The sequence below is a fragment of the Vigna unguiculata genome, chromosome 6, assembly GCF_004118075.2.
Source record: "Vigna unguiculata cultivar IT97K-499-35 chromosome 6, ASM411807v1, whole genome shotgun sequence".
NCBI classification, from domain to species: domain Eukaryota; kingdom Viridiplantae; phylum Streptophyta; class Magnoliopsida; order Fabales; family Fabaceae; genus Vigna; species Vigna unguiculata.
In genome coordinates this window covers 11,843,470-11,864,606 of record NC_040284.1, presented here as the reverse complement: position 1 = coordinate 11,864,606, position 21,137 = coordinate 11,843,470, and the positions used below count along the sequence as shown (strand labels likewise).

At 38.5% G+C, this 21,137-nt stretch overlaps 2 protein-coding genes across 3 annotated transcripts; one reads left to right on the top strand and one right to left on the bottom strand.

Annotated features, from left to right (window-relative positions):
- Positions 1–7,897: 7,897 nt before the first annotated feature.
- Positions 7,898–14,387, bottom strand: LOC114187387 (vacuolar protein sorting-associated protein 26A-like). 2 transcript variants are annotated; one of them, XM_028075632.1, is made up of 11 exons: positions 14,209–14,387; positions 13,992–14,066; positions 12,917–12,991; positions 12,742–12,814; positions 12,235–12,279; positions 11,821–11,932; positions 11,410–11,476; positions 9,446–9,490; positions 8,565–8,620; positions 8,295–8,470; positions 7,898–8,193 (listed from the first exon to the last, which is right to left on the bottom strand). In XM_028075632.1, the coding sequence occupies exons 1-11, from the start codon at positions 14,209–14,211 to the stop codon at positions 8,015–8,017; spliced, it is 906 nt and encodes a 301-aa protein (XP_027931433.1). In that variant the 5' UTR covers positions 14,212–14,387; the 3' UTR covers positions 7,898–8,014. The 2 variants fall into 2 exon arrangements, with proteins under 2 accessions (XP_027931433.1, XP_027931434.1); XM_028075633.1 differs by having other exon boundaries at positions 7,898–8,082.
- A 1,422-nt stretch (positions 14,388–15,809) lies between these two features.
- Positions 15,810–21,137, top strand: LOC114188418. Its single transcript, XM_028077005.1, has 2 exons — positions 15,810–15,934; positions 16,019–21,137. Exons 1-2 carry the CDS (start codon positions 15,810–15,812, stop codon positions 21,135–21,137), a joined length of 5,244 nt encoding a protein of 1,747 aa, XP_027932806.1.

The window sequence follows — 21,137 nt, the reverse complement described above, 5'->3', positions numbered from 1 at the left end:
ATGTTGGCACTCATTTATTTGGGATGAATACTATTTTGTGATATATGTATGTCTTGGTATGCATTTATAAAGTATGAGATGAATAAGTTTGCATGAGTGATGTGATTCATGGATTGTGAATGATGAACTTGGATAAATCTTGGCATGCGATTTCAATGAAATGGTTGGTATCAAAATGGCATGGTATTGGTATGATGTGAAATTCTATATTCATGGATTGGGAAGGATGAGTTGGAATGGATTCAACATGGAATATGAATGTGGATTTGGTTATAAATGTTGGCATGATAGTTATGTGCATGTTAAATAATACTTGATTGATTGAGTATGATTGGTCTGTGTCAGTGCGTAATTCCATGAGCCTCTAGGGGAGACCTCATGGTGGTGCTTCAGTGGTCGGGACGTAATTCCATGACCCCGCTTAGTGGGAGTTCATGGTGGTGCCCCATCTATATAATTTGGTAAGGATTCAAGGTAAGGTTGCATCCTGACACTCTAAGGAGTCAGTTAGTCTCACTTAGAGCGGATTGACTCTTGTGGTGAGAGTAGCAAGAGGCCTGAAACTCATTAAGGGCTAACCTTGTGTGTGGGGGATTGAGACATTGTACCACTTGTAACACTTAGCTCGGGGGTGAGCAGAGATATCCACCACAAGTGCAAGCATCCGCTGAATCCGACTAGATTATATGTATCCGGATGAGTCGAGTCGAGTCTTAGTGTATTGATTTGGAAGGTCATAGCATGCTTGGATGATGTGTGTATATTGGACTGTGGAAGTATATCTGATTGCATGATGAAATCTTTTTGGCTCTAACTTACCCTTTGCTTGTTTGATTGTTTGTATGTTGTTCTTCTACCTTTGCGATGATCATCAATTTATTGATGTGAGCAGATGTGAGAGGTACTCGTGGTCAACAGGGGAGAGATGATTCCGCTGCATAGTCTACTTGGGCTGGACTTCATGTTCTTCTTGGGCTTTTCTTTAGGGCTATGGCCCATGTATTTGTCCGTCTTTTAGATTTCTATATGATTCCATTAAACTGTATAACATGTTTCTTTTTTGGGCATCGTGATGTGCCTTGGGTTGTAAGGAGTTAAGTTTAAAACTCCAGGACTGCGTTGTTCTATTATCTTGTGTTACACTTCCTTTAATTATGTTATTGATTAAATGGGACGTTACAGTGACCAAATTTAATTTTTATATCAAAGTTATAATGATGTGAATTTTAATATATTATATAAAAATATTTAATAAAAAATATGAATTTTAATATAAAAATTAAATTTGGTTTTAATTTGGAGAGGGACCAAATTGGTTAATGTTAACAAAAATTGGGACCTAATTGAACAAAAATAACAAATATAGGGACCAAATTGAATTTAGAACATTGACTTTGACACGTGGCACGCTACTAGGCTGACATGTGGACATTTAAAAAAAATTTAAAAAATTTAAAAAAAATTCAAAAAAAATTCAAAAAAACCACGAAGTGACACGTGGCACACTCCAGGGTTGACACGTGTACATTTAAAAAAATTAAAAAAATTAAAAAAATTCAAAAAAACCGAAGTGACACGTGGCAATCACTGTTCATGATCGTCAATGATTTAAACGGTGTTAGCAAAAAAGGACCCAATTGAATAAAATTGACGAAAATTGGGACCTATTTAAACACAAAACCAAAATTAGGACTTATTTGAAAAAACTTGACGAAAATTGGGACCAAAAAAGTATTTTAACCATGTAAATATTAGAATTAAATAAAATAAGCATTAACTAGGTCGTCATTGAACTTGTTTTGAAATTTAAAGTAGCAGTCACTTCCACATACAAAACATCTAATACTGAACAACCAAATGTAGGAGAATCCAAAGTTTTTATAGGAGAACGAAAATATATAAACAATTAGTCAACAAGCTTTTCATAGAACATTACGTCACATGCACAACATGTTGGGAGACTGAGACTTTAGTACAAACAAAATTAAGAGATTTGACCACATGTTTGACAATAATACAAATATTTAAAAAATAAAGACACATTAATTATGTAAATCTATGATAATTTTAGTTCATTGTTGCAACTTTCATCAACATGTTCTTTCATGTTGAATACCTCTCTAACCTGAGCTTGTGCTTTTTTTACTCATTCTATAATTATTCATCATTTATCTTATGGTTAATGTGGATGTCTTACCCCAACACAAAAAATGTCCTTACAAATAGTTTATTAATAAAAAATGTTAAAATTCACAACTTGAAATGCAAGTGAAAAATAAGATATAGATGAAAAATGTGTCAACCAAAATTACCGCCTTAATGTTAAGAAAAATTCTACTGGCTACCATTCTAATTTTTTAAATATTTGTATTATAACACATACACATATACACGCACACACACATTCACACGCACTCACACTTATATCCACTCACACATGCATGCACACACATACACCAACACCTACACTAAATATTTACAAATATTAATAAGTTATATTATAATACAAATATTTAAAAAATATAGACATACATTGATGACATAAATCTATGATTCCAATGAAAGTGACACACCAACATTGCAAGGGCCAGTTCCACAACTCTGGATGCAAATGTGCTTTCAGGACAAATTCTTCTTCCGGCTCCAAAAGGGATGTACTCAAAATTATTCCCTTTGTAGTCAATATTGATGTCAATGAATCTCTCAAGATAAAACCACCATGGTTCAATCCAATAATTTGGATCTCTTCCAATTGACCAAGCATTGATTACGACCTTGCTATTGGTAGGTATGTGATAACCATGTATCTCACATGCTTGACCACATTCCCTTGGAAGTAAAAGAGGAAATGGAGCGTGTAACCTCTAGGTCTCTTTCACAACTAGTTTCAAATATTTAAGTTCATTGATGCATGTTTCATGAACCTGATATTTCATGTTGAATACCTCTCTAACCTCAGCTTGTGCTTTTTCAGTCACTCTAGAATTCTTCATCGTTTATCCTATGGTTATTGTGGATGTCTTACCTAGGCATAAAAATGTCCTCACAAATAGTTTATCAATAAAAAATGTTAAAATTCATAACTTGATATGCAAGTGGAAAATAAGATATAGATGGGAAATGTGTCATACAAAAACTACTAGCTTAACATTGTTCCCAATTAAAGAAAAATTCTATTGACTACCATCCTAATTTTTTAAATATTTGTATTATAATACATACACCTAAACACGCACGCACTCACACAAATATCCACCCACACATGCATGCACACACATTCACCGACACCCGCACCATATATTTAAAAATATTAATAAGTTATGTGATAATACAAATATTTAAAAAATGTGGACATACATTCATGATCTAAATCTATGATACATTTAGTCCATACTTTCCTTGGAAGCTCTCAAACAAAGTAACACAACAACATTGCAAGGGCCATTTCCACAACTCTAGATGCAAATGTGCTTTCAGGGCATATTCTTCTTCCAACTCCAAAAGGAATGTACTCAAAATTATTCTCTTTATAGCAATATTGATGTCAATGAATCTGTCAGGATAAAATCTCCCTAGTTCATTACAATAATTTGGATCTCTTCCAATTGACTATGCATTCATTATAACCTTGCTATTGGCAAGTACTTGATAACCATGTATCTCACATGCTTGACCACATTCCCTTGGAAGAAAACGAGGAAATGAAGGGTGTAACCTCTTGGTCTCTTTCAAAACATTTGAAATTGAGTTCACTGATGCAACTTTCATCAACCTGATATTTCATGTTGAATACCTCTCGAACCTCAGCTTGTGCTTTTTTACTCACTCTAGAATTCTTCATCATTTATCCTATGGTTATCGTGGATGCCTTACCCAGGCACAAAATATGTCTTAACAAATATTTTATCAATAAAAAATGTTAAAATTCACAACTTGAGATGCAAGTGGAAAATAAGATATAGGTGGAAAATGTGTCATACCAAAATTATTGCCTTAACATTGTTCCTAGTTAAAGAAAAATTATATTGGCTATCATCCTAATTTTTATATATTTGTATTATAATGCATACACCTAAACACGCATGCACACATTCACACCACTCACACACAGATCCACCCACACATGCATGCACACACATACACCCACACCTACACCATATATCTACAAATATTAATCAATTATGTTGTAATAATAATATTTAAAAAATGTGAACATACATTGATGATGTAAATCTTGTTATAAATATATATGTGTATTGCAAAAATTAACGTTGTAGTTGTTGCAACAACGTTCGCAAGCTTTCCTTGTTTTTCGGTCTAGTGCATGTCGTTGCAGCAAACTTTTCTCCATAAGTTCATCCCACTACCGCAAATGATGGGATATTTTCTTTCATCACCAAACTTCAAGCTACGATATTTTAAACCCATTCATCACCTATAAATAGGTGCTTAAATCCTCTTCCAAAACACAACTTTTCTCTTCTCTCCTTTTCTTATCTTTTTTCTTTTCTCCCTTCTCTTATATCTTGGTTATACATACTTTATTTAAGAGTTCCTGACTAAGACCTTAAACCCCAAGGATTTTCCACCTTCACAACACACAATATAGTTAGCCATGGACTCAGGATTCATGATGCTCACACAAACCTGCTCGTTCGTGGTCCTGCTTCTACGAACCTCCCCGCTCGTAGTCCTACTCTACGGACCTGCCCACCCGTAGTCCAACACATGTGATCCACCAGTCACGTACCTCCCCGTACGCAACATCTCTCAAATGTGAGCACGGAACATACGAACTTACCTCGCTCGTATCCTCAAATGAGAGTAAATGGGTATGAACCTCCCCGCTCATACCATCACATGTTAACCATCATCCATGAACCTACCCGCTCATGGCATAGCATCTCCTGATCCACGTCCACATCAATGCGTACTACACACACAAACTGCACTAAACTCGCTTGGGCTAGAAGCCTTAGCTTGAGCGATCAGGCTTATCTCGCTCAAGCTAAACTTCCTCGCCTGAGTGAGAGTGCTACAGCGACTTAACGCGAGGTCTCACTTGGGCAAGTCCTTCTCACCTAGGCGAAATCATCCCTCGCTCAAACATAAAGTTCCTCGCCTAGGCGACGAGTCAAGCAGCAACATACTTATCCTGTCATGATTTCTCGCTTAGATGAGTACCTCTCGCCTGAGCGAGATGCTCAGTCGCCCAAACCATAGGCTCCTTGCCTGAGCTAGACACTCAATCAAAACCTCGCACCCCTCGACTTCTCGCTTGAGCAAGATGCTCGAACAAAATTAGACTTTGAGTTCTGCTAATTTCGCCTAGGCGAGCCTTGCTCGCTTGAGCTAAAATAGCAGAAGCCTTCTCTGTTCACGCACACAAACACCAAAACAAAAGCCCAAATTCACATATGCAACATACCAAACAATCCCTCACAGAGCAAAACAATTATGAACGTAATTTGGACCCCAAAGGACTACCAATTTTAGAGTTAAACCAAAAATCCACATACAGACCAGAAAACCCCATTATTTGCATACAATCTCATAAGGGTTTACTCATACAAGATCAAAACAATCAATCCCCTAATTTCACAGCATGTTAGCACGAAAGTTTCATGGCAAAGGTACATTTAATCATGCGTATTACAGAATACACGAAAATTTTCAATAATCATGTAAATATATGTAAAAGAGCTCCCCTAATCTGGTTTTCTTTGCTTAAAAAAATGAAGGATAATAGTTCTTTTTGCCCCCAAATTGGGTCCCCTCAATGCTCTCACAATTTTGCTCAGTTTACCCTTTTTATTTGGCTACCCATTGTCGTTAGGGTTTCCTACCCTTTCACATTCAGGCTACAATCCTATTAGCAAAAATAAAGAAATTAATTTCATCCTTAGTAAGGTTTGAACACACAACCACTCAATTACAAAGTCAATTGCACAACCACTTCAACCAATCATGTTTCATGATAATTCCTAAGATTTTAGGATTACATTATCACTAACCACATCCACACATATCATTAAAATAATGCACAAATTAAAATAACATATAATTGGCATACATAGGACTCAAACCCAAGTCCTTTCACATAACTAAGTACTCTCAACCATTTGAGTTAATAATTTTCCACATCATAGCACTCCACATTAAATGCCTTAAAGGTTCCTACTATCCGCATTTATTAAATAATTATTTAATTAATTATTTAAATTTCTCAGGTCTTACAGTAAACGCTCCAACATGCAATTTTTTCTTACCTACTTTCAATAATTTGCATAAGGAGAAAAAGTTATGCCTGTGTAGTTGTAACTGAGTACATCACCATCTAGGACTTTAGGCCTTGTCTCAAAGTTAATGTCATGGATCCTCATTAAATTGACAAAGATCATGACATAATTTCAGTTGATTTTAAGTATACATTTATTTATTACGAAAACACAAGGGTTGTCGCACGTGTGAGTCTGCATTTTTTTATATATTTATTTTATAACACATACACATATACACGCATGGACGCACAAATCTGAATGCACTCACACAAACACCCACCCATACATGCATGCACCCACATCCACAAGATTTGCTACTTCCCTTTAGTAATATGGGGCTTTAGACTTTCCTTCTTTTTGGTCATTGGTGATGTTTTCTATTATTTTTTCCAAACAGACATCCACCTACACATGCATACACCCACAACCAATGGCACATTACAAAAGATTATGAACATTTAATGTATTTGAAAGAGGTTATGATCCATACCAAAATTATTAACCTTATGTTGTTCCTAGTTAATTAAAGAAAAATCTTGTTGGATACCATCCTCATACTATATGAGAACATCCACAAGATTTGTTGCTTCCGTTTGGTAACTTTGGCCTTAGACTTTGCCTCTTTATGGTCATTGATGATGTTTTCTATTATCTGATCAGCTTGTTGATGCAAGCTCTCAAGCTTGTGTGTCATGACATGTTTTCTATTATGAATGTTTTTCCATATGATAAATGTCTTATCACATGCAATTAAACTAAGAACATAATGATAACAAATATGACAATGAAGAAAGCTGAAGTGCAAGTAAGTTCCACTCTAATTTGTTGGTATTTGAAATTTTTGAGGAACCATCATACATTTGTTGTTACCTAGTCATCATCTTGTTACCTTGTGTGGAAATGATACCCTTCGAGACAATGAAGAAATCTCAAGTGAAAGAAGTTGAGAGAGAATTTTCTTTCCACGAGTCTCATCTTGGAACTCTTTATATAAGTGGTGTGGGTGTACTAATCTCCTTTGTTTTGGCTTTTGTCCCACTCTTTGAATCAAAATTTTACACATATTTAGTTCATCGAGTTAAATTTATGTATAAGAGGTGATTATAGCAGAGTTCATTTTCCTTTAATTCCATAGAAATCAAAACTACGAATATTTCTTCTTGTGATTTAATTTGCATGTCGAACCTGTATTGTTCAATTTCAATTCTTATGAGAAATTTGAGCACTGAATCACAGTATATTTTCTAAATAAACCTTTATTCATATTAAATGCATTGTTTTCTTTGAAAGTGGACAACTTATGCCACTTCTATGTAGTTGGTTGGATGTAGCCCTACAGTTTCTTTTTTTTTAAATCTTTATAATAAATATATATATATATATATATATATATATATATATATAAAGTAAATTAGCCTTTAAATGTTTATTATACAGTTGATAAACAAAGGTTTGTCATCAAAGGAATAAATAGTTCTAGCCATCTAATAAATAGTTGATAAATCAGGTTGGCCAAAATTAATAATACTTCTCAACATAGAGCCAAGTTGGAAAATTTTAGAAGATAGTTGTAGTACCCAAGAAGTAAAAAAAGAAAACCCAAAAAGAATAGAATAAAATATAATAATACTCTGACCCATTTTTAATTAATTAACTACAATAAAATTATCAGAAAACTTTCCACTCTCAAACGGTGACAAAAACAGACCAATTCCTCGTAACCTAGCATAAGCTTAGGAGTTTTCACCTAACCGGTATACTGTGATTTCTTGTTGCTTGAAGTAGCGTCTGTCCTCTTCATCTACAAGAACAAGATTTAGAAAGTACTTCACACTGAACTTGTTGTTGATGTTGTGGTATGTGGGGGTCAATTCATATGGACCAAGGAACAATCTCACAGGAATTGATTCTCCTAAAGAAGAAATATCAACAATGCTAATAATATAAACTCATTTTAGCTAGCAAAGGAATCAACTTTATTACTTAAACATGTATTTTAGTCCTTCCACATACCTCGAACTGGAACACCATCCATCAACTCAAACTTTGAAAGGGTCTCTGTCTCAACATATGTATTGGTCCCTGATCCAGTTGATTCTCGGCGCCTCACCTCGAGTTCCATAGTTTTTATTTTGATTCTCACCAGAAGAAAATATATTTTACCAACAATCACATCCTTCAGATGATACCTGATAATATTTTAGTCACCGTAAGTAAGTTTTCTCTAATCTACTTGAAGAACAGTGGAAATGCATCATTAATCATGTGCTATTTCAGACTCACTTGCTTTTTCCGTATTCAAACTCTATGTGTAAGCATTCTTCAATTCCTACTTCCATCTGCATGGAGCACACATACAAAAAAGGTTTAGGTCAATATTAAGTGACATCAACTCTTATTAGAGTATACCATTAAATTAACAACATTTCTAACTACAAATCAACTTCCTCAATCCATGCAGATTTTTTAGCAAAAGCATAACAATATCGATCAGAGTAAGTGTTTGTTTTGGTAAACTTTTTCATGAGTACTTCTAGAAGAAAAAAGTGAAATAAACTTCATAAACCAATGCTAGCTTATGCATTAGTTAAAAACTGATTTTGGAGAAGTTAAGTGAGAGATGCATCCATGCTATGAAAAATTTTATTTCTTTTTTCATTCTGATTTTCTTTTCCTAGAAGTACTTAAGGTGAAGTTTGTCCAAGAATACCCTAGGCATTCATGCTCCATGGCATGAATAAAAAATAAAGCTTAATATGATCGAGCATGTATGAATCGAGAATAATTTTATCTCCTTAATTGTATTAATTTGTTTTTTCTAACAATAAGCTAGACAAATAATGAATTTATTTGTTCTCTTTAAGTGTATATAATAATATTCTTAAGATGGGCTACACAAATCAAGAAATAGGATATTTGTAATTATTAGTAATTATCTGTAAATGCTCCAATCATTATTTATAGAACGAATAACATTGAACAAAGACATCAAACCATTTTTCCTAACATCATGAGTCTTCAACTAGATGAAAGGAGTGGAGTGCGGAAAACAAAACTTTCCAGTACATTGTCTATTAGATATATAAAGCTTAAATTATAGATTAATAAGAGGCACATGGAAATTAGTGATACGTAATCATAGATAACGACCATACACTCCTCACCTTAATGCTGTTATTAATTGGTGGAGGTACAGAGTAATTGCGTACCTGAAAAGAGATAGCTGTAAGAAAACTATACTCCGGGAAAAATAAAATGTTATATTCTGTATTCACCTCAAATTGACGGATAGAAAGAAATACATAAAGTAATTACTACAACAATAAGAATATATAAAAATATTGAAACTCGTCAAGATCAAGCAAGAAACAATATGATGGGTTGTTGAGGCTTGTGGCAAAGTTCATCTGTTATACTTTGTACTATAGAAATCAAATCGATGGTTGGGTTTAGTTCTGTAATATACGACATTCAGAGTGCAAGAAGTGAATGTGAAGGAATAAAAGAAAAATTAAAAGAATGGTAGTTCTTAATACAATAATGCAAAATTTCCACTAAAAAGTGATTCAAAGAACTAATAATCTATTTCTCCTTTCCTTCTCTCCTTTCTCTAGATATAGAATTAGAAGTCATACTTTCCGCATTTTTTCTTTACAAATTGCATGTTCTTGGGTGAAAATTTAGTGACTTGGAGAAGTAAGAAACAAAATGTTGTTGCAAAGTCAGAGGCTGGATTTCGAGCTATGGCACATGGAGTGTATGAATTGTTATGGCTGAGAATTACTCTAAATGATCTTAAATTGGCATGTGAAGTGCATATGATTCTTTATTGTGATAATAAGTCAACTATTAACATTCGGCATGATAAGACCAAACACATAGAAATAGATTAACACGTTATTAAAGAGAAACTGGATACTGGCCTTATCACTACTTCTTTATGTCTCATTTGGGCTTCAGTTAGGAAATCTATTTACCAAAGGATTTCCCATTGAATGATTTCATGATCTCACATGCAAGTTAGGAAGGGTATATATTCATTCACTAGCTTGAAAGGGGAGTGTTGTTAGTAGGATATTATGTGTATTATTAGAAGATGTTAGAAGTTGTTATAAATCCTATAGATCTCTCTGAAATTATTACTATAACGTTAGAGGTCTCTATATACAGAGGTCGATGTACAGTTTCACATTAATCAATTGAATCAAAATCTTCTTTCTTTCATATTAATCTTTTCAAGTAGGGCCACAAAAAGAAAACATTGCAACACCATTCACAAATACTTTGATCTTAATGAAAGAAAAGAGGTTCAAAATTTGGGAAAACAAAATTATAATAAAATAAGTGGCATGGTCATAAATTCATGATTTAAGAGGAACAAGCATTTTACATCATAGTGAATTTTGTTAGAGCAAAACCCTGTATTCTTAACAATGATTTAAGGGCACACCATTTATAATGGATAACATTGGATATTCCACATGGACTAGAGATATGGTCAAATCATAATATATAAGTAGGTGAAAACTTTACTTTACAAGTCTATCATAGCATAATTTGTTAGGCCTATTGTGTCATCCGATTAGAGATCCTACATTGACTAGATTATTGTCAAATTATAATATATAAGTGGGTGTAGACCTCACCTTACGAGGTAGTCAGATTGAGTTAAGCTTAAAGTCCACTTTCTAAGATATAGGATTAGATATTTGGCTTCCACTTGATATAAAATGCACATGACTCTTCTTATGAGGTCTAAGAGCAAACATGTTCTCCTTGTCCTTCATTATATTTTCTAATCTTTTTCCATTGTCTCAGAAAAGTTCTTTCATTTAAAATATATCTAAATATGGGCTCTACCATAAAATTGGTTTTTGCAATTTTCACATCGATGTCTTAAAATGAATTCACTTAGTAGTACTAGAGTGCATTTAATGTACTCTAAGAATTAATAGGGGAGACAGTTATTCTTGAATACAAATACTATCATTTAGATCATAGTATTGTCTGCTTTCATATATGCAATCAAGAACAACTTAAACCACAAAAAATGCATAATAAAAACAATGGGGAATACGTAGCAGACAAGCTTTGAAAGCCAAGATAATACGGTAGAAAATCAACTCACCACAAAATCCATGTATTCCACAATGTTGTTGACATAATTTCTACTAATTGTCACTTTCAATATGTACCTGCATGATTTCAAAAAAGGATTTACTGCCTTCAGTTAAGTAACTATTATGTTAATCCCTTACAAACTTTAATTGTTTAGCTAATAACAATGTTGACTGAATTATGAAAAAGGTGAACAGATGGAATCATCCATAACAGCAAAACCATTAGCATATTCAGATGGTAACCTTTAACTAAAAATGGTTTAGAGGATGAGCCATTAGCTTTATAGCATTTGCTCATGACTTTTAAAATTCATATTAGAGAATCTAATTATTCTGAAACATTTATTGAAGAAAAGTAAGAAACAAAGTAGAGAAATTGAGAATTCAAGGTTAGCGTAGAAGTGAAATAACTATCATACCTAAGCCTAACATTGATTCCACTGTAAGATTCATATGGCATTTGAACAGTGGAGAATTCGAATGAATATGTTTTCCTTTCATACAAATTGCCAGGAACATCAAGTTCGCGTACTGCGCATAAGTTATAGGGAGTTAAAAATTATGAACAAGTATCATAAAACCTCTAACCAATGTTACATCAAAGCATCGCCCACCATGAGAGAGCATGAAACTTAGGAGAGTACAAGGAGAACAAAACAGATTTTGTATTGGAACTTCTAAATATTAGCATGATTTAGAAGAATACCATGTACTATAATTTATAAGTATGAGAAGCAATTATGAAATTAACTAACTATTCAAACACCTCTATAAACGAAAATAGAAGGAAAAGACAAAAAATGAAAAATCTCAATTGTTGCTTATAAACTTACCAAGAGAAGTAAAGTCATAGAAGTTGCCTCTATCAAAATACAATTCTGCAAGCAAGGAAATGAACTAATGGAGAATCATTCATTATACACACAATGCTAAAAAGTAATGCCACAGCTAAAATCATTGAACACAATTAATTCCATATACCAACAATATCCATTAATTCAAAACTTCGAGCACACTTCTTTTGATGGCATTTAGAGGGATTTATTCCATGACCATAGTATGTATTGAGATGAGAAAAAGATAGAACGATTCAAATCCAACTTCCTTTTTTCTAGATATCTTGAATGATATACACACACATTTAACCACAAGTTAAAATCATGATAAATAGAATAATAAAAAAAAATATAGATATAATTGTTACAGTAACTCTTTATTATTCTTTTGATGTTAGACAAACATATAACCAAAAATTAGACGCAAAAGAGTATTGCCATCACTATTGAATATAAACATAACAATCTGCACTTTTACCAAAAACGATAACTAAGGAAACACACCTATTTGACCAAGAAGCTCTATTTTTACACCATTATGTTCAACTCTCTTGCCGTTTGAAGGTTCAATGATAACCTAGTCCAAAAGTGAAAACAATTAAATTCTGTCCTATTAACAGTACAAAATCCTCACATCATAGGTAAAAAGCACAGCCTTTGGTGATGCCAAGCAGTGTACCTGCCCAACTATATTGTCATGACATTGAAAGAGAGGAACTGTGACCATTTGGCCATTTTCCTTCTTTATGCGTACCTAGCAAATGAGAAAGCATAAAAACGAGTAAATCAAGGTGTTCTAGTTAAAGCTTTTAAAAAATGAATGAAATACCCTTTCTCAGCATCCTGCAAGCTAAATCCTAATCTTCATGTTGAAGTGATTACATTTGATGAGTAATAATAATGGAGAAGTTACAAAGCAAACAGAGGTATCTTTTCCCTCAGCAATAATAAATTAGAGTTGAAAGGATTAACATGCTAGTATAAGATAAAGAAAAACAACACAATACTTAACTAAGAAATCCCAAATCTCATCTAAAAATTCAAAAAATTGAACATGGGTATACAGAGACTAAGTCATGGACTAACCACTTTCTGTCACAGATTATAGCATGCATCACAAATTACTGTGCCAATCAGATCATTGAGCCATTACCTAGATAGGACATTGCCATACAATTTCGTTTCACATGCGAGTCAGATAAGGATAAAATATAGATACCCACAAGCAATTTGATCGCATACAAAAATCATTTAGATCAATAATTAGTCCAGAGTTTTATGTAGTCGTGGTTTTGATTTAGTTGAAATCTTTGATAGTGTGAAAAATTGTAAACAAATATGATGACTGAAGCGGCCTCGATTGTGGTTGTTTGGTTAAAATGCTTCATACTGTGGAAAATTGAACAATTAAAGTTGATGAGGCTACAATTGCGGTCGCAATGCAGTCACAAAGGCAACAAAAACTTTAACATTGCGGCTGCAATTGTGGTTGCAAGCTATTTCTGAATCAAATTTTCATCTGCAATAATTCGACTCTGAAACCTCTTTGTCATGAAAAGAGGCAGGAGGAACTTTTTGAAAAACATCTTATGAGTTACATACACAAAGGTCCAATTTTCATATTGATAGATAGGTTAGAAGTGATGGTAAACAAGGAAACGCCATAAACCCAAATTACCATCATAATGGAAAAGGTTAGATCATTCATTCACATCACTATCATCAGCAAATTGCAGCACAACCAGACAACACACCTGTTTGCGTGTACTTCCATCGGTTAAGGAGATTGAGATCTTGCATGGAGGCTTGAAAGCTCCCGCAATTATATTCTGATCGTGAGGCAAATTGATTAGCACATTTCATGAAACAATAGCAATGCAAAAACAACAACAAAAGGAATGCTAAAGAAGATGACGGTGATCCAATTGCATTCACATTTGTTTCTTTTCTCCTTCAGAAAGAGAAACCCACCATTATTTTTCTGAATGAGTGATGACCAAGAGAGAGAAAGAGGGGTGCAGAAAAGGGAAAATTTTTAGGGAAAAGGTTTAGAAGAGGACAGTGGAAAGAAGAACAACATATGCCAATGCAACAAACATTCCAGTGTTACCACTTCGCAAAAAATCCCGTTTTGTTTGGCGTGACGCCATTCTAATAAACTGGTATAATCGAATCTAAATCCTTTACGGTTGTTAAATATTTATGTATAGATTTATATATTTTTAAGTGATTTTTTCTCAAAATAATATTTTGACATAAATTTTTCTTAAATAAATTTTTTGAAATGTTTTTTTTTTCAAATTGGACGTGTTTAAGTTTTTTTTTCCTTTTCTAAATTAAGGAAGAAAAAAATATTATAATTATAAAAATATAATTAAAAATAATAAATTTTAATTTTAATTACTTAAAAAAAGAAATAAAAAAATTTTTATGGTTTTTTAATATAATTTAAATTAAATTTGTTATTGTTGATGTTTTTTGAAAAATAAAAACATTATAACAAAAAATATTTATAATTAATACTAGTGATAACAAATAATATTGTAAAATTTCTTTAAATTAATTTTTAGTTTTTTTCTCTTCAAGCAATTTGATTTTAATTCAGCTTTTTTAATTGATATTTTAAATTATATTTTTCTTATTTTAATATTTCATTTGTTTTCTTTCTTTAGAAGAATAAAGAAAAAACAATAGAAAATGTTATTACAATTTGGTTGATATGGAGCAGATTTAGATTTCTGTTATCAGATGTACAGTATGTCCCATCGGTCAATCGGCCAAATATAATCCTCAGGGGACCATCGGTCTCACGGTTAAACGAACAGCCATGTAGCATCGTTAAGGGACTATCGGTCGAACGGATCACGGATAAAATATAAGACCATCGGTCAAACGGTTGAATATACAAGTCACGCATTAACCATGTTCATATCCATCGGTTCATCGGTAAAACAACAGCGATGTACCCTCTAATCTCGAGGGCCCATCGGTTCATCGGTAGAACAACAGCGGTGGACCCTCTAACCTCGAGGGCCCATCGGTTAGTCGGTAAAACAGCAGCGACGGACCTTCTAAAGCACCTGTCGGTTGATCGGTAAAACACATTGTTAGCTTGTTGAAAGCATAACGTCAGTAACCCAGCCAAGCGGCCATCGGTCGCACGGTCAAATAACTTAATTCAATAATTATCGGTTAAACGAGTCCATAATCTTCATTAGGGAGTCATTGGGCCGTGATTAAGAAACCCTAATTACAAGCCCATGTCGAAAGCTATAAATAGGGCCCAAAGGTAGGTTGGTGAGGATCTTAATTTCGCATTTATTACAGCTGATATTCTGATATACCGATCGGCCCTTTCTGACTTAAGCATCGGAGTACTTTAGACAGGTACCCCGATCGTCATCCCAACCGATCGAGCTAAGGAGTGGATTTCGCTGAGGTTACTGGAGAGGAGAAAGATAACGTGAAGTGAAGAGATTCTTTTAGTAGGCTCTTGGTCCCTACCCAGAAACATTTTGGCGCCCACCGTGGGGCCGAGCAGTCTCCTTTGAGAATATACCCATATGGTGACCATGAGGAACCGAAACAGCAACATGGACGGAGGAAGATTGGCAGATGATCAGGCGGACACTAGAGAGATGATACGGGCGATGCAGCAGAGAATGGATGAGATGCAGAGGAACTATGAAGCGCAGATGTAGATTTTACGTGAGGAGAATGTCATCCTAAGGCAGTAGGAAGAAGGAATCCCTTTGACGCCTACCGTACCCGACCCGAACAGGCTGAGTCGGGTACAACAGCATCGGGATGCTGAGCGAGTAGAGAGTCGTCTTCCACCCACGGGACATGAGCAATCACAACCAGCCCGGATTGAAAGGACACAGGTTTCGAGGGGAAATCCGTCACACACGGCGGCGGAGAGCTCAGGAGCAAACAACGGGGGCCGCCCGTCGCGCCAACCGATCCCCGCGTCGGGGTCCTCCCCCTTCACTGCGTATATTTTGGAGACACCGCTACCGGAGAAGTGGAAAGTGCCGACGTTTGACAAGTACGACGGCACGACTGACCCAGACAATCACATGCGTGTCTTCATGCATCAGATGATGTTTCACGCCGTCAGCGACCCCATCTGGTGTCGGGTCTTCTCAACTTCGTTGACTGGGGAGGCGTTGGAGTGGTTCTCCGAGCTACCGGCCGGTAGTATTGACTCGTTTGCTACTTTGAAGGCAAGGTTCAGCACACAGTTCGCGCCCCTGAAACCGGCCATTCTGACGGTCGATAATCTAGTGAATATCCGACAAGAGGATGGGGAATCGCTGAGAAGTTACCTTGATCGGTATAATCGGATGTCGGTCAAGATAAGAGGTCTCAGCGACGAGATCGCGCGACATCACTTTTCTTATGGACTCCAGCCGGGAGTTTTTGCGGACAAGATAAGCCGCAAGAAACCGAAGACGATGGAAGAGATGAGGGAACGCGCGGCCAAATTCATACAGATGGAAGATATGCAGGAGTTTAAGGTAAAGAAGAGGGAGAAGGAGGATGTCGCACTCCCGAAGCCGATCGTGCCTAGACCGAACAAACCCGCAGCCCGACCCACCGAAAGGAAGCCACCGAAGTTCACAACTTACACTCCTCTGGCTGTTCCCCGGGCCAGGATCCTGCAAGAGGCTTTCAGCGCTGATTCGCTCCCCGCGGTTAGGAAGAAGCCACCGCCACCCGATGCCGACGGCAGCAAACATTGCCAGTACCATCGGACAATCGGACATACTACTGAAGAGTGCCACACGCTCCGTGACAAGATAGAAGAGCTCATTCGGCAGGGACACTTGAAGAAATACATTCGACAAGATCGTCCCCCATGGAGTCCGGTGAGGAACCGAAGTCCGATGAGAAGAGTCCCCCCAGCCCGATCTGAGAAGAAAAGAGAACCCGAGCGCGAGAAACGAAGGAGAGGACCATCCCAGTCACATCAAAGTCCAAGAAGGAGTCGTAGTCGTAGTCATGATAGACCCCTGAGGGGTTACATAAACACCATCTCCGGAGGGTTCGCCGGAGGAGGGTCGAGCTCCGCAGCTCGAAAAAGGCACGTTCGGGCGTTGAAGTCGGTTCATCTGGTCGAGAGGAAGATCCGCTCGATGCCCCCCATCACATTCACGGACGACGACTTCAAGGCACCCGATCCCGATCATGATGACCCGATGGTTATCTCGATAGAGGTGGCCGAGTATGGGATCGGGAAGGTGTTGGTCGATCAGGGAAGCTCTGTCAACATCCTATACTGGAAGACTTTCCAGAGGATGAACCTCTCCGAGGACCTGATTGTACCATACAATGAGCAGATAGTAGGTTTCTCGGGCGAGCGGGTCGACACGAGGGGATATGTGGACCTTCGTGCGAGGATCGGGTCAAGGAAGGACGGCCGAGAGGTAAGGGTTAGATTCCTTTTGGTTGAAGCTAACACCTCGTACAATGTATTGCTAGGGAGACCCTGTTTGAACGCCTTCGGAGCGATCGTGTCTACCTTGCACCTAGCCATGAAGTTCCCGTCGGACAAAGGGACGATTTGCACGGTACACGCAGACCAACAAGTCGCCCGGCAATGCTATGCCGTGGGATTGAGGATTACTCCTTATAGCCGCCCGCGAAAACAACATCGTTCGGAAGTAGCGATGACAGACCTAGACCACCGAACGAACACGGAGGATCGGTTGCAACCAGAAGGAGAGACCAAGGAAATCCTGATCGGGAGCCAACCAGGACAGGTCACCAAGATTGGGGGAGCCCTGAGCGTTGAAGACGAAGACCTCCTCAAGACGGTGATCTTAGAAAACAAAGATCTCTTTGCATGGTCGAGCGCAGACATGCCTGGCGTCCACCCAGATGTGATGTCCCATAAGTTGGCCGTCTTCCGAGAAGCTCGTCCAGTCGCGCAGAAGAAGAGAAAAATGGGAGAGGAGCGGAGGAGAGCGGTTGAGGACGAAGTCAGGAAGCTTGAAGGAGCGGGTTTCATCAAGGAGATCAAATACACTACGTGGTTGGCAAACGTCGTCATGGTGAAGAAGGCGAGCGGGAAGTGGAGGATGTGCACAGATTTCACAGACCTAAACAAAGCCTGTCCGAAGGATGCATATCCGCTGCCTAGCATCGACAGGCTGGTAGATGGAGCCTCAGGACACAACCTCTTGAGTTTCTTAGACGCCTACTCAGGGTACAACCAGATCCCCATGTATGGCCCAGACAGGTCTAAAACGGCGTTCATCACCGACCGGGCCAACTTCTGTTATGAGGTCATGCCATTCGGCCTAAAAAACGCAGGAGCAACGTATCAGAGGCTGATGGACCGGGTCTTCAGGGAGCAGATCGGTCGGTCTATGGAGGTATATGTTGACGACATGGTCGTGAAGTCCCAAACAACCGACGATCATGCACGCGATCTCAGAGAGGTCTTCCACCAGGTGCGCAAGTACAATATGCGTCTCAACCCTGAGAAGTGTGTCTTCGGGGTGCCAGCAGGGAAATTCCTGGGTTTCATGCTGACCGCCCGAGGCATAGAGGCAAATCCAGACAAGTGCGCTGCTATTGTCGAGATGAGAAGTCCTAAAAACTTGAAGGAGGTTCAGCGATTGATGGGGCGGCTGACTTCTCTGGCATGTTTCCTACCCAGGTTGACGGAGAAAGTTAGGCCGATACTGAAAATCATGAAGAAGCAAAGTGCAGAAAAATGGGACGATCAATGCGAGGCGGCGTTTCAGAAGATAAGGGAGATGATCAGTAGTCCTCCCATAATGTGCCGACCGGTGGAAGGATTGCCTCTACAACTGTACCTGTCAGTATCGGACGACTCAATCAGTGCAGCCTTAGTACAGGAAACCTCGGAGCAGCGGCCCGTTTACTTCATCAGCCGAGTATTGCAGAGTGCAGAAACGAGGTACCAACAGATAGAGAAGATAGCCTTGGCGCTGTTGACGGCCGCGCGCCGATTGCGCCAATACTTCCAGAGTCACCTAGTGATCGTCCGTACCGATCATCCCATTGCCAAGATACTCCGGAAGCTCGACTTAGCTGGTAGGATGATCGCCTGGTCGGTCGAGTTATCCGAGTTCGGTCTTAAGTACGAACCTAGAGGATCCATCAAAGGGCAACATTTGGCCGACTTTGCAACTGAGCTCCAAGGATCGATCCCCCCATCGGAACGCATTTGGACTCTCTTCGTGGATGGGTCATCGGATAAGCGTAATGCTGGAGCGGGGATCGTCATCGAAGGGCCGAACGGCTTCACGGTTGAACACTCCTTGCAGTTCAAGTTTAAAGCCTCGAACAATCAAGCAGAGTATGAAGCGCTGATCGCCGGACTAAGGTTAGCAAAAGACTTAGGAGCGGCGAAGTTAAAATGCAACACAGATTCGAAACTTGTGGTAGGACAGGTGCTAGGAGAATATCAAATTAAGGATGATTTGCTGCTCCAGTACTATCACAAAGCCGTTGAAGCTATGAAAGAATTCGAAGAGGTGACCATCCATCACATCCCCCGAGCAGAAAACACCAGAGCCGACAGACTATCTAAGCTAGCGGAAGGAAAAGAGAAGGGCCAGTTAAAGACAATTATCAGGCAAACCTTGATGAGACCTTCAGCGGGAGAATGTGCTGCAGTGGATCGATCGGCCGACTGGATCGGGGAGGTGCGAGAACTTTTAAAGAGATGCGAGGCTGGCGAAGAAATCAGACCGACGGAGAGAAGACGAGCACTCCGATTCGTGATCATTGGAGAAGATCTATATAAGAGAGGCTTCACGGCGCCCCTCCTCAAGTGCTTATCTGCAGACAAAGCGGAGTATGTCATGAACGAGGTCCATAACGGCATTTGTGGAATGCACACCGGTCGGAGGACGATGAAAGCGAGAATACTCCGAGCGGGATATTTTTGGCCGACCATGGAACAAGACTGTGAATCCATGATACGCAAGTGTGAAGGATGCCAAGCCCATGGAAATGATGTAAAGAAGGCTCCGACCGAGTTACACAGCTTGACAGCTCCTTGGCCGTTCACTCAATGGGGCATGGACATCGTCGGACCTTTCCCGGTTGGCCGAGCGCAGAAGAAATTCATACTTGTAGCAGTAGACTACTTCACCAAGTGGGTCGAAGCGGAGGCTTTGGCTAATATCATCGCTCGGCAGGTCCACTCCTTCGTCTGGCGCAATATCATATGTCGCTTTGGCCTCCCCCACACGATCATCACCGACAACGGTCGTCAGTTCATCGACAAAAAACTGAGGGACTTCTATAAGCAGGTAGGGATAAGACACGTCACCAGCTCGGTCGAGCATCCCCAAACCAATGGCCAGGCTGAGGCCATGAACAAGGTTATAGTGGCTGAGTTGAAGAAAAGGCTGGGAGAAGCCAAAGGAGCATGGGTCGACGAGCTACCACAAGTCCTTTGGGCCTATCGGTGCACGCCTCATGGGACGACGGGAGAATCTCCTTTCAACCTCACATATGGTACAGACGCCATGCTGCCAGTCGAGGTAGGGGAGCCGACTCTTCGGCGGGAAATGCAAGATCTCGAGGTGAATTGCGGACGACTGCGCGAGGAGTTAGACTGGACGACCGAGCGAAGAGAGCGAGCAACTGTACGAGCTGAAGCATGCAAGAGAATGGTGGCTAGAAGGTATAACGCGAAGGTCAAACCAAGAAGCTTCGTCAAAGGCGATTTAGTATGGAGGAAAACCAATGACGCCCGAAAGAAGTCAACACAGGGAAAGCTAGCGCCAAACTGGGAGGGCCCGTTCCGCGTGACCGAGAGCCTGCAGAACGGAGCCTATTGGCTAGAGCACTTGAGCGGTAAAGAAATACCCAACACGTGGAACGCTTCACACCTCAAAATGTATTACAGTTAA